Source organism: Corythoichthys intestinalis, chromosome 3 (genome assembly GCF_030265065.1).
Source record: "Corythoichthys intestinalis isolate RoL2023-P3 chromosome 3, ASM3026506v1, whole genome shotgun sequence".
Taxonomy (NCBI): domain Eukaryota; kingdom Metazoa; phylum Chordata; class Actinopteri; order Syngnathiformes; family Syngnathidae; genus Corythoichthys; species Corythoichthys intestinalis.
The window spans coordinates 43570137-43585856 of NC_080397.1; the positions used below are offsets into that span (position 1 = coordinate 43570137).

The 15720-nt window shown below is 37.6% G+C and overlaps 2 protein-coding genes across 3 annotated transcripts; one reads left to right on the forward strand and one right to left on the reverse strand.

The window, feature by feature from the left end:
* Window positions 1-217: 217 nt before the first annotated feature.
* fxn (frataxin) lies at window positions 218-7649 on the reverse strand. The gene is made up of 6 exons (XM_057830902.1): window positions 7525-7649; window positions 7357-7437; window positions 6967-7058; window positions 6760-6880; window positions 6530-6627; window positions 218-541 (listed from the first exon to the last, which is right to left on the reverse strand). Exons 1-6 carry the CDS (start codon window positions 7561-7563, stop codon window positions 403-405), a joined length of 570 nt encoding a protein of 189 aa, XP_057686885.1. The 5' UTR covers window positions 7564-7649; the 3' UTR covers window positions 218-402.
* Window positions 7650-8371: 722 nt separating this feature from the next.
* Window positions 8372-15097, forward strand: LOC130913502 (gastrula zinc finger protein XlCGF8.2DB-like). Of its 2 annotated transcripts, XM_057832171.1 has the most exons (3): window positions 8372-8481; window positions 8549-8714; window positions 11699-15097. In XM_057832171.1, exon 3 carries the CDS (start codon window positions 11713-11715, stop codon window positions 12805-12807), a length of 1095 nt encoding a protein of 364 aa, XP_057688154.1. In that variant the 5' UTR covers window positions 8372-8481; window positions 8549-8714; window positions 11699-11712; the 3' UTR covers window positions 12808-15097. The 2 variants fall into 2 exon arrangements, with proteins under 2 accessions (XP_057688154.1, XP_057688153.1); XM_057832170.1 differs by having other exon boundaries at window positions 8422-8714.
* Window positions 15098-15720: the final 623 nt, after the last annotated feature.

The window sequence follows — 15720 nt, forward strand, 5'->3', positions numbered from 1 at the left end:
GTAGGGTCTATACTTTAACGTGGTGATGGCTTGTACAGATGGGTACCATTTTATGTCTTTTTTTTTCTTCTTGTACTCGGCTGGTAAAATGTTCCATTCTGCTTATCTCTTTTCATCTTGAATTGAGGTCACAATCTTGGCATGCTTAATTTTTCTGTGACTCTTAATAAAATTAGTCCACAGCTACCTCCCACAAGAAAATTCAGAGCATGCCAACTATACAGAGTTTCCATTTATTTACACCATATTATGTTATTATTCATGTGCTATATTTATAAAACAGCTTCAACATACCTCAACAGCAAATCTCCTGAATACTGTTGACTGTAATTACAAATACTCATAAGTTTATGTTGCTCATTCTGTTGTCCTTTGAACTCTAGCATAAACAGGGTTATCTTATCAGGAATTGGGCAGATTAAAGATGTCCATGTTCTTTTTGAAGATGGCAGAAAACTCGTTAGAGAGGAGTTGGTGCAGACTGATGCCATCATGTCTGTAAACCCAGGCGCTACCTGTCCAATCGTAGCGTTTTGGACCGCTGAAACACAAGAATCAAGGAAGGTTTGAAATTAAGAATGATAAGATCAATATCAATTATCATATATATATATATATATATTAGGCCTGAACGATATATCGTTTAAACATCGCCATCGCGATGTGCGCATGTGCAATAGTCCCATCGCAAGGACGTGCGATAGTTTTTTAATTTCATTTTTTTTAATCCACAAACGTTTGTTTTGAGGAAGGAGAGGGAAAAAAAAGCGCACAGCTTCTCTTTCCCTCCAGCAAGTCATCGGCTCCTCCCCTCCCCCTGCAACAGCGGAGTGGAGGGAGGAGGGGCCGAACAGCAGAGCGGAGGGAGGAGGGCCCGTTCTCAAAGTGAAAGCAAGCAATCAACACGTTGGAGGAGCAAGGAAGACTGTATCCAAAAGGAGTTTTGGAAGTATTTTGGCAAGAACAAGACTATAAGGGACAAAAAACAGCCCTGTCGACAGTGCCTCGCCATGGTTGCCTCAACAAGAAGTAATCTGTCAAACATGTGGGACCATTTAAAACGCAGGTATCTATGCATTCCTGCTACGAGCTCCCCATCAGAGGCTTTTTAGCACAGGTGGGAACATTGTTACGTGCCAACGTTCTTGTCTCAAGCCTGCTATAGTGGATAAACTAATAGTCTTGGCCAAAAACCTATGAGACCCAGTTGAGAATTGCTGAGCAAGGAAGGTGGACGATATGCAGACAAATACATAACACAGCTGAAGGAATGTCTTTTCTTCTTTTTATTCATGTGACAGCTATCAGGAAGGCAGGAAATTTGGGAGTTAAAATGGTTCTTTTATTCATCACAGTTATTTGCAGTTATTCAGTTCAATTATTTACAAGTTCAATTGAGTTTGTTTCTTTTATATTTAAATTTATTGTAAACCGTATTTTTCAAATAACTATATATAGTACAGCTGCACATAAAGTTTTGATACTTAATATTTTTGTTGAAATATTTTTACAACTTTGTTGCCGTTTTGCAGTTTTATATTGTTATATTTTGTGTAAACAACTCAGGGGACTAATGCACTTGCACTTTTATTAGTCAGATTTAATATTTAAGTTCAAATATGTTGACAACTTTGTTGTTTACCTGAGGTTTTTATTTATTGTTATAGTTTGTGAACTCTTTTGTCATATTTAATAATTTTGTTCAAATATGTTGACAACTTTGTTGTTTTACTGAGGTTTTTATTTAATTTTATAGTTTGTGAACAACTCTTTTATTTGTCATATTTAATATTTTTGTTCAAATATGTTGACAACATTGTTGTTATTTTACAGAAGTTTTTATTTATTGTTATATTTTGTCAAAAACTTAGGGGACTAATGCACCTGCTCTTTTATTTATCATTTAATGTATTTGCTGCTGTTGAAGTGTAAAATATTGTATTCAATAAATGATCTATTTTGTGCAGACATGACTTCCTGGATACCTTCATACAGAAATCTTCATCATTCACAAATTAAACGGTATTATATGAATACACTGTGGTCACGGTGTGTTATGTAAAGTATTTCCAAACAGCTATTCAAGTCATTTAGTAAAAATTTCTTTAAAAAAGATAGATCTTTTTTTTTTTAATATCGCAATATAATATCGCAATATATTGCAAACCTAAAAAAAATCGCAACAATAGTTTTTTCCAATATCGTTCAGGCCTTATATATATATATATTAGGGCTGTCAAAATTATCGCGTTAAAGCGCGGTAATTTTTTTTTTTAATTAATCACGTTAAAATATTTGACGCAATTAACGCACATGTCCCGCTCAGAAAGTATTCTGCCTTTTGGTAAGTTTTACAGCAAGGCTTTTTGTGCTGTCTAACAGCGAACTCTTGTGGTCGCTTTGCGACATGGTTTATTGTTTTCTTGCCAGTTCATTATGGCTGCACGACGTCTCGGGCTGATAATGTTGTGCTTATATAATCCTTGGACAAGATTTGTCCGTAAGTATGGTTGTTGTAAAGAATGAACATATTATGTTAGTAAGCGAAATGTTATATTTTTTGTATGAGACGCTTTTTGTTTATGTTTAGTGAACCTGAATAGCGTGCTAAGCTAACGTTGTTGCTAATGCAATGCTTGTGTACTTTTTTTTGTAGTTTTACGACGGTCTAAAGTGGACAATGGTTTGAGGCCATTTTATTAATAAATCAGATGAAAAAGGAAGAAGTCTAATTATTAAGGCGTCGTTCACTAGCTGTCTAGCTTTGGAAAAAGACGTTTCGGAGTGAGGACAGAATAGACAGATTTAAATGACAGTAGAGTGAAATGCCCACTACAGTCCTTATGTACCGTATGTTGAATGTATATATATCCATCTTGTGTCTTATCTTTCCATTCCAACAATTTATTTTACAGAATATATATATATAATTTACAGAAAAATATGGTATATTTTATAGATGGTTTGAATTGCGATTAATTGCGATTAATTACGATTAATTAATTTTTAAGCTGTAATTAACTCGATTAAAAATTTTAATCGCTTGACAGCCCTAATATATATATTAACTAGGGCTGTCAAAATTACCACGTTGACAGGCGTTAATTTTTTTAATTAATCACGTTAAAATATTTGACGCATTTAGCGCACATGCCCTGCTCAGATTAAAATGACAGCAAAGTGTTATTTCCACTTGTTACTTGTGTTTTTTGGTGTTTTGCCGCCCTCTGCTGGCGCTTGGGTGCGACTGATTTCATGGGTTTCAGCACCATAATTATTACTGACATCAACAATGGCGAGCTACTAGTTTATTTTTTGATTGAAAATTTTACAAACTTTATTAAAACGAAAACATTAAGAGGGGTTTTAATATAAAATTTCTATAACTTGTACTAACATTTTTCTTTTAAGAACTACAAGTCTTTCTATCCATGGATCGCTTTAAACAGGGGTGGGCAATTAATTCCACAAAGGGCCGCAGTGGGTGCGGGTTTTTGTTGCAACCCATTAAGAGGACACCTTTTCACCAATCTGCTGTTTTACAAGTGCAATCAGTCGATTGTAGTCAGGTGCTTCTCATTTCTGCTGAAACCGCATTGGTTAAACTATCTGTGCTGGGTCAGTTCGAACAAAGACCAGGACCCACTGCGGCCCTCGAGGACCGGTTTGCCCACCCCTGCTTTAACAGAATGTTAATAATGTTAATGCCATCTTGTTGATTTATTGTTATAATAATCAAATACAGTACTTATGTACAGTATGTTGAATGTATCTATCCGTCTTGTGTCTTATCTTTCCATTCCAACAATAATTTACAGAAAAATATGGCATATTTTATAGATGGTTTGAATTGCGATTAATTACGATTAATTTAATTTTAAGCTTTGATTAACTCGATTAAAAATTGTAATCGTTTGACAGCCCTAATATAAACCCATTTTATCTGGCGATACGAGTCACATCACTATACAGACTATTATTGCGATATTTGTATATCAAATTCGAAAAAACTAATCAAAATGGACATAAGTATATTTTTATCAATTTATTCCTGAAACCTCATCCAGCACACAAAAATTTTTTTGTTTTATGTTTGAACAAAATATGGCTTTCACTATAACGTGTTCTCTTTTTTAGTGCAAACCTGCTTTAGTCCACCTGCTTAAATAGAGGATTCTAAATATTCCATGCCTCCGTTTTTGCAGTCAAACCCAAAATGAGCCCAAATTTCAGACTTATAAAAGGACTAATTTGAGCAAACAATAGAGGGCGACGTATACAAATCTCTACTCTGATTATTATAATGTTGTTACTTCAGCAGACTGCAAGGCATGCTGCTGCACGCTGCGAACTACTGGACAGAAGTAGAAGTGCAGCCATTGAATTATTTATTTCCGCCAGAAACACAGCTTCAAGGTTCGATACAAATGGATTTTAAATCAATATGAGAATTGCGTGACGTGATATCGAGATATATCTCAGAATAGCTTTGTTTTTCTGACACCCCAATTAGTTATGTTACTAATATAATACAGTTGTGGTCAAAAGTTTACATACACTTGTGAAGAACATAATGTCATGACTCTCTTGAGTTTCCGGTTATTTCTACAACTCTGATTTTTCTCTGATAGAGTGATTGGAACAGATACTTCTTTGTCACAAAAAACATTCATGAAGTTTTGGTTTTTTATGACTTTATTATGGGTGAACAGAAAAAAGTGATCAAATTTGCTGGGTCAAAAATATACATACAGCAGCGCCAATATTTGGTAACATGTCCCTTGGTCATTTTCACTTCAATTAGGCGCTTTTGATAGCCATCCACAAGCTTCTGGCAAGCTTCTGGTTGAATCTTTGATCACTCCTCTTGACAGAATTGGTGCAGTTCAGTTAAATTTGATGGCTTTCCGACATGGACTTGTTTCTTCAGCATTGTCCACAAGTTCTCGATGGGGTTTAAGTCAGGACTTTGGGAAGGCCATTCGAAAACCTTAATTCTAGCCTGATTTAGCCATTCCATTACGACTTTTGATGTGTGTTTGGGGTCATTGTCCTGTTGGAACACCCAACTGCGCCCAAGACCCAATCTTCGGGCTGATGGCGTTAGGTTATCTTGAAGAATTTGAAGGTAATCCTCCTTCTTCATTATCCCATTTACTCTCTGTAAAGCACCAGTTCCATTGGCAGCAAAACAGCCCCACAGCATAATACTACCACCGCTGTGCTTGACGGTAGGCATGGTGTACTTGGGGCTAAAGGCCTCACCTTTTCTCCTCCAAACATATTGCTGGGCATTGTGGCCAAACAGCTCGATTTTTGTTTCGTCTGACCACAGAACTTTCCTCCAGAAGGTCTTATCTTTGTCCATGTGATCAGCAGCAAACTTCAGTCGAGCTTTAAGGTGCCGCTTTTGGAGCAAGGGCTTCCTTCTTGCACGGCAGCCTCTCAGTCCATGGAGATGCAAAACACGCTTGACTGTGGACACTGACACCTGTGTTCCAGCAGCTTCTAATTCTTGGCAGATATGCTTTTTGGTGATTCTCGGTTGAATCTTCACCCTCCTGACCAATTTTCTCTCAGCAGCAGGTGATAGCTTGCGTTTTCTTCCTGATCGTGGCAGTGACAGAACAGTGCCATACACTTTATACTTACAAACAATTGTTAGCACTGTTGTTCTTGGGACCTGCAGCTGCTTTGAAATGGCTCCAAGTGACTTTCCTGACTTGTTCAAGTCAATGATTCGCTTTTTCAGATCCATGTATGTATATTTTTGACCCAGCAGATTTGATCACTTTTTCTGTTAACCCATAATAAAGTCATAAAAGAACCAAACTTCATGAATGTTTTTTGTGACAAAGAAGTATCTGTTCCAATCACTCTATCGGAGAAAAATCAGAGTTGTAGAAATAACTGGAAACTCAAGAGAGCCATGACATTATGTTCTTTACAAGTGTATGTAAACTTTTGACCACAACTGTACATTGATTGAATGAGTTGTGTGCTTGGATTTTTTCAGGTTGTGAGCACTATAACTGATGCTTAAATTGCTGCTTGTTTGTGTCTTGTGCTTGGTCAAACAGTCAACTGTCTATATCGCTATTTGTAAATCTAGGTGGTAGCCTCACGTGGGGTTGCTTTGCTTCAGGAGGGACTGGTGCACTTCACAAAATAGTTGGCATCATGACAAGAGAACATTACAATATGTTGAGGCAACATCTTAAGACATGAGCCACGAGGTATAAGCTTGACCATAAAAAGGACTTCCAAATGGAACAACTGCTTACAAAGTGGGTTAACAATTTAAGTCAATATTGTATAATAGTATTTTAGTTGTCTTGTTCAGCAAACTGTCAAAATACCTGAAACAGTAATGTGTGTAACACAGTTCTACCACATTGTAAACAACATTGCTAAAAATAAATAATGAATGATACTACTCTGCTGGTGTACAATCCTTTGATTACATCTCACTAGATTAAGTTTATATTTATACAGTATTATGTTTATATTGTAACGGCTCTGCTCTCACCTTGTCGGAGAGGCCAACCAAAGCTGTTTGTTTGGTGTTTGTTTGTTGATCACATAGGTTCCATGGTCACCACCCACTTTTATTGTTAGCACACCACTCTGTCAAGAAAAAGACACATCTTACTGGAACGGAGAAACCACCACATTCAGTGGTGTGAGAAATTATTTGTCACTTTCTCAGGAAGTTGTGTGAAAATGAAGTGAGAATCATCTTAGGTCCTGCTGACTTACAGAGAGCACAACATCGTAGTCGGGTCCAGTGAAAGGTTCATCCATTAAGTCTTCAAAGTAATCAGCAAGCGCATCTAGCGTTTCATCAGCCAGCTTCTCATAGGTTATGTCTGATAACTCACTAGGAAACACAGTCACAAGATATTTCAACAACAGCATTGATGACCACTGTCACGGATTATAGGCCTGCATTTGACTTGGGGTTACTTTCTGTCTTGCGACGGGTGCTCTTCCAGCCTTGAAGCTGACCGATGGATAATTCTCCTACACTTTACGTTGTCAACTGTTACCGCAAACCACTGGAACATAAGGGAAGGTTGACAGGTGAATTGGTTTTAGTAAAGCATCACAACATGTACTTATTAACAAATTCCTCCAAAATAGGCTGAGATTAATTTAGGTTCTTAGGCAAGAAAATACACAAAGTGGGCATGTTACCCAATGTATATATTACACTTCCCAAATATTGCCCACAGAAAATGTCCATGACCTTACAAATAAGGAATATTTACACACGCACATACTATTCCAAGTGACATTTTTTCATAGGTCACTTTCGTTTTATGTTTTCTGAAACACCCGAAATAATATGTGTACCTTATTTGTTGTATGACTGACGCTAGAATACTGCGTTTGTCTCGGCAATGAGTGAACCCACGCAACACCAAAGGCACGGAGCTGAAAAAAGTGCGACAGTTAACTCATGCGGTGTGTAATTTGTTCAAATTGTCAAACATGAACTAGGCAGAGAGTTTTATCAAATACCTGCTTGGAAAAATTGGTGACCCTCAGCAAAGTCGCCATATTCTGGTGTGTTTCGAATCTGACATTTATGGGAGAAATGTTTTACTTTCGGTTACTTCTTCCATAGATTACACATTTATATAACTCTAGATGCGGATTGCGCGTTGTGAACCAACTGAGATGGCCGTCATCACTTGTCGGCCATTTTGTGTCAGTGCTACTATCTAAACATTACATTATGTATTTATTATTATTATCACCATTATCTATTCTTTATATATTGTGTATGGAGCATGCACTTCGAAATAGCTATAAATGCTAAATTCTAAAGCAATTTTCAAACGGTTTGATTTTTTTCATGAACATAAAAAGATTCTGTAATTTAACAATCTACTTCAAAATAATAATGTACATTTTTTTTAACATCAAAATCACGTTAATATAGTTTGTAATAAACCAAACTGGGTGAAAATCTGTCAAGATTTTGCCAAGTATTTTAGTGGAGATAATCAGGTTCGCTGCAACAGACCACCAGAGAAATGTACTGCTTAAAGATGGCCGCTGGTTAGGAACGCTGACAATTCAGGCTTTTTGGCATCTATGGCATCTTCTCCTTCCCTCAACTTCATGTCTTCTTCGTCTTCCCAAACTCTCGTAGGCCAAAGATAATAGGGAATACTGCCATCTAATGTACTGGAATATGTTCGTTTTAAAGGTAGTGTACGTTATTGTAAAAGACCGAAAGTTCTCTCGAGACTTGGAATGGATCAGAATCATTGGCGTGTATGCCTGTTATTGTTTGTATATACAAATTTTCGTTAAATATTTAACATGAAACATTTTGCTCGTACAGTATTTTTCTACCACTAGTATACCGCCACAAGATGACAGCTGAGCCACTTCATGGTTTACCATCTTTAAAAACCATCGAAGAAGAAAACGCCGGAAGTGAGCCTCTAAACAAATGACCAAACAAAGGTGAAGTAGAACTTATTTTTTTGTCTGGACTCATTAAACAATCAATTTCATCACAATGTTGAAACAGCTGGTAAGGGAGCGACTCATTGTGGCCGCTGACGAAATCTTCCAGCTGTTTGAAGGAACGATAGCGTTGTACAAGGAGCAAGTTTGTAGAGCGAAAGAGGAGAGCGAGCGACACCGACGAGAATTGGAAGCTGTTCGCAAGACTCAAATTGACAGACGCATCGAAGGTATGCTCAGGCATGAATGAAACTCATTTCTTCTAGCCGCCGGTCCTTTCCTATTCCTTCTCGTCGTTGCTCATCATGGCAGGGTGGACTAGTAAAACCATGAATGGGCAATACCTGAAATTGTTTTGGGAACAATTTCCTCACGAAATTACAAAATAGCAATCTATCTAATTAGTAGTACATCTACTGTATATCCAGAATGTCAGCTATCAAACATTATACAAGATATCTATTCCTATGTTTATAGTCTGTATCAGTTGGGAACTGGCTCAGACGAAGACTAATTAAATGTTAAGCAAACTATTCTGTCAAAAAATAAATTATCTTATTTGCACAGAAAATGTATTAGTACACAATGGAGACATTCTTACATTTTTTTTTTCGTATTTTTGTTCACTTCATTCAATTCATTCAATTCCAGTACAAAGGGTGCACATTCCCCATTCAAGCACTTTGTGATATGTTGTACTAGTTCATTTGGCTTACAAGGAGTGTCCCACTTCGCCGGCTATACTTTTAGTGTGTGGGTCTGTCACACTGAGCCTGATCATCTTTAGTAGTTTGTAAACCAATATTTGATTAATAAAGTTGGGGGGGGGGTCATGCCATTCATAAAATTTCAATTATATTGCATTCCTATTCTCAAGCTACTCCTGCTCCAGGGACGTCAGAAGTGTCCTACTTGAGCTAAGAAGAAAAAGAACTGAACATTTTCTCAATGCTCCAAAGTCCTCTTCTCAAATAAATGTAAATTTAGCATTTCAACAATTTAGCAAAGAGTATGACATAAATGGGGCAGTGGCAGTTCGTCCAGTGATCGAATGCCCAATGATCCAAATCCCCACTGTCCAAGTGTCCTTGGGCAAGACTCTGAACTCAGGCTGCAACTAGGGCTGCATCTATCGAATATTTTAGTAATCGAGTAATCGACTGATAATTATATCGATTAATCGAGCAATCGGATGAAACATCTTTTTTTTTTTTTTTTTTTAAGATAAAAAGCAATTATAAATATACATTAGAAAACAAGACATTTCATCTAATATTGAACCATTTTCAGTCAATCACTGTCTTTATTTTCGATATACATTGTTGAAAACAGCCAACAATTGCATCTCAGATGTGACTAGAAAAAAAGATCACTGCTTTCACTTAAAAAACTTCTAGATCTTAAATAGATATTAAAAATATATATATATTTCTTACCTAAAATGTCATTACGTTTGATAACACACATTACTTAAAAGCTAGGTGTTTTTCCCACATGTTTCAATTGAATTTCCATTTATGTCAAGCTATTTTTGAGTTCTAGTCAAGTTTTAAGTTAGTCTAAACTGTAAGTCCTGATTGGATTTTGAGTTTTTGCAGTGTTCAAAATAAATGTATGATACCTGCTGTATTTGAGCACATTAGTGACCAGTGCTACTTGGTGTTTTATCCAGCAATGACTACTGAGTTAAAATTGACAGTTAGTATTATTTTTTATTTTACACCCCACCACTCTACAGTGCTATCTTTTCAGAGATTAAATAAAGCCTGTATGTAAAACACGTGAGCCACGCATCGACAGTGGTCATGATAAATACAAAACCTAGCCCTCCGCTGGGCTAACGTTACGTGAGCGAGTGACAGTAACGTTAATCTTATTTGTTAGCGCTGAGAAGTCTACTGCTTTAAGATGGCGGCTGTTTACTAACGCCGCCCAGTCTGTCATTTCGCATCTAGTTCTACATACATGTGATATCTATGAAACGCATCAGACACTACCTGCTACTCCCGTAGCATCATGCGGGCGTAGTTTTTAGCAACGTCGGAATTGTTTGTAGCGGCTGTCGGCTGCAGTGAGGTACTTTTTTTTTATTGCTTCTTCCTCTACGCACGTGACGTCAGTGCGTTGTCCCGCATTAAAAGTAGTCCGGGCAAAACGTGATGTTTAGAGCTGGCAAAATAAAACGATTCCTCGAGGTAAATAAAATTACTTGGATCAGTTTTTAAACTCAAGTTGCTCGAGTATTCGTTTCAGCTATAGCTGCAACTATCGATTATAAAGGTAATCGATTAGTTTATCGGGTAGTTGGTTTGAATAATCAAGTAATTGGATGACGAACATTTAATGCATTGCAGAATAAATTTTCGGAGATGTAAAACAACAAGTGTTTATGCCTGCAATAACATTTATTTTAAATTGGTAAGATTGCGCTTTCAAAAGAGCATTAAATGTGAATACAAAATAAAATTCCTAAGTTTTTCTTCAAACTGCAAAATTGCACCTGAGCTTAGCCTCAAACAGGATGAAATTTTAAATGAATGAGGATCTAAGTACAACATTGTACAAAAGAACAATTGGCTAACTTACATAGCAAATGTCTGCTAGCGTTAATGCTATAAAATGCTAACGTTTTTTTAATTTTTTAACAAACCGCTTAACAAATCGCTCCATCGTATAGCCCCACAAAAAAACTGCTAAATATACTTCTAAACTAAATAATGAATGCATAAACAAACATATTAGCTGAAACAAAACCATACCTTCTGTTGGTCTTAACAGGGAGCAGCTGGATTCAGCCATGTTAGATGTGTTATGCAATATCCACTTTTGCCACTAGAAGGCAGTGTATCCACCCAAATGAATAAATCTACGAAATGCAACACTTTCAAAACAAACCATTACAACATCACTCTAATTAAACAAATCCTCGAAGCAGCAAAATTTTATTCCAAGCGTTTTTCTAATCAAATTACTCAAGTTAATCGATAAGTTGTTGCAGCACTACTCTGAACTCACATGTGCCACTCTTAATCAACCTTACATGTCCCAATGTTACTTTCCATTTTTGTGGCTGATGGAACTAGCGACCAACAACACAAACAAGACTGTCCGCCGTTATGTCTAAGTTTACTTAATTGTGCACGGATATTGTGTCTGTTGAAAAAATATTTTCGACTCTGTGGTTATTGGAATAAAATTGACTTGTGCTCTGCAGATGTTCAGCGGTTGATGAGTAAGCATGAAAAACCTCAGCAGCAGGGGGACTACGCTAGTTTGGAGCAAGACGTTACTCTGCTCCCCCAAAATGTAAAGGAAGAAGATACACAGCAACCCCACATTCAAGAGGAAGCAGAAGATCCACAGCACTCCTATTTTACAGTGGATAATCCACAGTCACCCAACATGATAGAGGAAGATGATCCCGAGCCCTCCTACATTAAGGAAGAAGAGGCAGAGGCTGACGTTAGCAAGTTTCCACTGCTTAGTGTTTGTGTGAAGAGTGAAAACAATGCAAACGAACCCTCCGAGTGGTTACAGCTTCTTCAACACAGTCCAAGTGGAGAGAACTGTGGAGGACCACCACCAGACAACCTTTTACCGCCGTTGACAGACAGCTATGACATGGAAGAACCTTTGAGGAACAACACAGACTGTGATGGTGATGACCATGGGTTAGAGACATCTCTTGACAAAAACCCTTTTCAAACTGTTAAGAGATATCACGCACATAAAAAAGGTTTCAGCTGCTCAATTTGTGGTAAAATATTAGCTTACAAAGGAAATTTGATCGGCCACATGAGAACACACACAGAGGAAAAACCTTTTAGTTGCTCAACTTGCGGTCAAACTTTTTCTCAAAGAAAAAGTGTAATATTACATATGAGAAGACATACAGGAGAAAAACCTTTTAGTTGTTCAACTTGCAGTAAAACATTCTCCCGAAAGGAAAGCCTGAAATCCCACATGAGGACACACACTGGAGAAAAACCCTTTACTTGCTCATTCTGCGGCAATACATTCTCTCAAAAAGAAAATATGATTAAACATATGAGAAAACACACGGGAGAAAAACCCTTTAGTTGCTCAACTTGTGGTAAAACATTCTCCCGAAAGGAAACCCTAAAATTACACACGAGAACGCACACAGGAGAAAACCCGTTTAATTGTTCAACTTGTGGTAAAACATTCTCTCGAAAGGACCATGTGAAATCACATATGAAAACACACACACAAGACAAAACATCTTGTTGCTTTGTTTGTGGTCAAAAATTCTCTCAAAAGAACGATTTGATATTACACGTGAGGACACACAAAGGAGAATAGCCTCAAGTTTGCCAAAATAACATTCTAGGCACTTTAAATAAAAGTTGTTGTTCCTCTCCTTGCATGTGTGTTTTAACTCCGGTTTCTCCCTTATCCCAAAAAACATGCACGTTAGGTAGATTGGACACACCAAATTATCCGCCTGTGCGATTGTGAGTGTGATAGCTTGTTTGTCTATATGTGCCCTACAAGTTGGCAACCTGGTCAGAGTAAACCTCACCTCCGTCCTGCCAATAGTTAGCTGGGATAGGCTCCAGAGGTGGGTAGAGTAGCCAAAAATTGTACTCAAGTAAGAGTAGCGTTACTTCAAAATAATTTTACTCAAGTAAAAGTAGTCATCCAAAAAATGTACTCAAGTACAAGTAAAAAAGTATTTGTTGAAAAGAATACTCAAGGAATGAGTAACATTGTGATTAACTACTTACAAATTTTTTTTTTTTTTCACAGCGTAAAAGTTATTTCTATGAACTGTTGCTACAATGATACTGTGCAATAACCAATTACATAACCACATGAAGCCAAAGGAAAAAAAAATAATTGATTTCCGTCAAGAGAGAAAAATGACAGAAATGAAGCAATATTCGTCCATAGAGCATGAGTGCCCTCTAGTGGAGAAAATAGTTCCTAGTTTGAATAGTGAATAGTTCCTTCATAGTTAGTATTACGAAATTAAAAGGATCACGTCTCTGGTTTTCCATGGTCAATCGGTGCCAAGTCATGTAGAGGGCAGCGCTCTGTCAAATACAATGGTACCTTGACATACGATCGCTTCGACACACGATCTTTTCGACATCCGACATAAAATTTGACTCGACATTTGTTTCTACATCCAACAACATACTCTAAATACGACGATCTATGACAGCACTGCAGTTTCTTTGTTTTACCGCAACACGGATGCACGGCAGATTTTGTTGTGAGAGAAATCAACATGGGTTCCAACAATGTTAGTGCAGGTGGTGAAAAAAAGGGAAAAAAGTGATGCTTACCGTTATCATTGACTTGAAGATAGATATGATAGCAAAATATGAGCGTGGGGTGCGCATCCGTGATATGGCTCGCTCAACAATACAGCCGTAGACGGTCTATGACGGTCCTCCTCCGTTCGCCAGTCTTTATAAGTTAAGGTGGCAATTATTGTGGTAACATCGCCAGCTTCCTCAGGTTTCTAATAATTTATTCCATCAACTTGAGCAACACAACACACCTAGTGTCCCCTGCAGCAAGTAAAGAAAGTGAAACTAAAAAGGCCTCATTCTGTCAAGTCAGCCAAGCGATGCGTTCAGGTAACCACGCAAACACATTCGCCACATTGGAACCCGGTTTGTTACATAATTACAGATATTATTATTATTATTATTGTGATATTATTATTCTGATTTGTATTCATTTATTTATTTATTTATTTATTTTTCTCTTTTAATTGATATTTGCAATAGTAACGGCAGTATTTCCTAGGGATTTAGTGTAGGTTTTCGGGCAGTGGAACCAATTAATGGAATTATAATGTATTCTTATGGGGAAATCCTGCTCCACATACGGCCATTTCGATTTACAATGTCCTGGAACGAATTAACTTCGTTTGTAGAGGTACCACTGTACTTCACTTTTTACAGTGCTTTAAAGACGCCACGTGATTGAACAGGCTGGTGTGATCATAGAACAGCAAGCTTGTGTCTGATTGGTATTGGTGTTGGGTAATGGAGTCACGTGATTATTGTTGCGATGTCTCATTGGTGAAATCGGTAGAGCTACTTTTGGCATCGCTGGCAAAAAATAAATCTAATATGAAGAATAAGTAGGAAAAATGTAACGACTCTTGTGTAGCCCAAAGTGGCGGAGTAAGAGTACTGTTTTTTCTTCACAAATCTACTCACGTAAAAGTAAAAAGTATGGCTTTGTAAAACAACTCTTAGAAGTATATTTTACTAAAAAGTTACGTGTTACTACCCACCTCTAATAGGCTAGAGACCCTCTGGCACAAAAAGATGAATGAATGCCTGAGTGTTGAAGGTGCAAATCCATGTAGAGCTGAGGAATGTTTCTGAAGAGAGTAAATGGATTAAAAAAAAATAAATGCATGTCTGCAGGAAGCCCTGTGTATTATTTCAGATTTGGTATTGATGTTGTCATTCATCAGCTTTGATATTAACTTATTGACTTTATAATGGTGGACACTAGGACCATAATGCCTCACCCAGGAAGTGGAGGCAGATTTGAGTGACCGTTGACTTTCATGTATATCGCTTTTTAATTTATTCTCTTATGTTGTTAGTCTAGAAGTAAAGATGTGTTTATACCCAACAATGTGTTTGCTTTATTTGATCCTGCAAAAACACTTTAAATACATACTGTATACACACAGTGGAGGATATAAGTATTTGATCCATTGCTGATTTTGAAAGTTATCTAAATGATTATTGTTTGTGTGCGTGTGTTCACTAAGGTGTTGTATGACCTTGATTTGCTCTTTTGTTTCCTTGGCTGAATGTTTTTATTTATTCGGAAGAGGAAAAATGAATCTGACCGGATTTACAAGCAGTTTGGTTTATGATAACCTCCGACCGAGCAATGCACATAATTGATATCTAGCAGTGGCGGAACAAATGTGAACAGGGCCCAGGGTTCGATGAGTCACCAACTAGCTAAGCGGTGGTGGTTTTTCACTCGCTGGACCCTCCAGTTGACCGGCCGAGCGGGGGCTGGTGAGGGGGGTGGGGTGTAGGGTTAGTAGCTCATCACTTGCAGGCCCCTCCAGACGACCGATTGACCGAAGGGGGTTGGGGTTAGCAGAAATATTTTAACACTTAAGCACTGTATAATAGTTCACCACATTATCTTACGCCTGTAACCCTGGCCCCCTGAAGGACCAGGTGCGGCCACACCCCCATCACCCCCCTTAAGCTCCGCCCC

Excerpts from the sequence above, each read along its gene's own strand:
- fxn (XM_057830902.1), bottom strand. The coding sequence starts at position 7,563 with ATGGCGACTTTGCTGAGGGTCACCAATTTTTCCAAGCAG. Across the intron at positions 6,628-6,759 it reads ACTACGATGTTGTGCTCTCT|AGTGGTGTGCTAACAATAAA; the intron begins GTAAGTCAGCAG and ends TTTTCTTGACAG. Across the intron at positions 542-6,529 it reads TGGTTGGCCTCTCCGACAAG|CGGTCCAAAACGCTACGATT; the intron begins GTGAGAGCAGAG and ends CTTGTGTTTCAG.
- LOC130913502 (XM_057832170.1), top strand. The coding sequence starts at position 8,537 with ATGTTGAAACAGCTGGTAAGGGAGCGACTCATTGTGGCCGCTGACGAA. Across the intron at positions 8,715-11,698 it reads AATTGACAGACGCATCGAAG|ATGTTCAGCGGTTGATGAGT; the intron begins GTATGCTCAGGC and ends TGTGCTCTGCAG.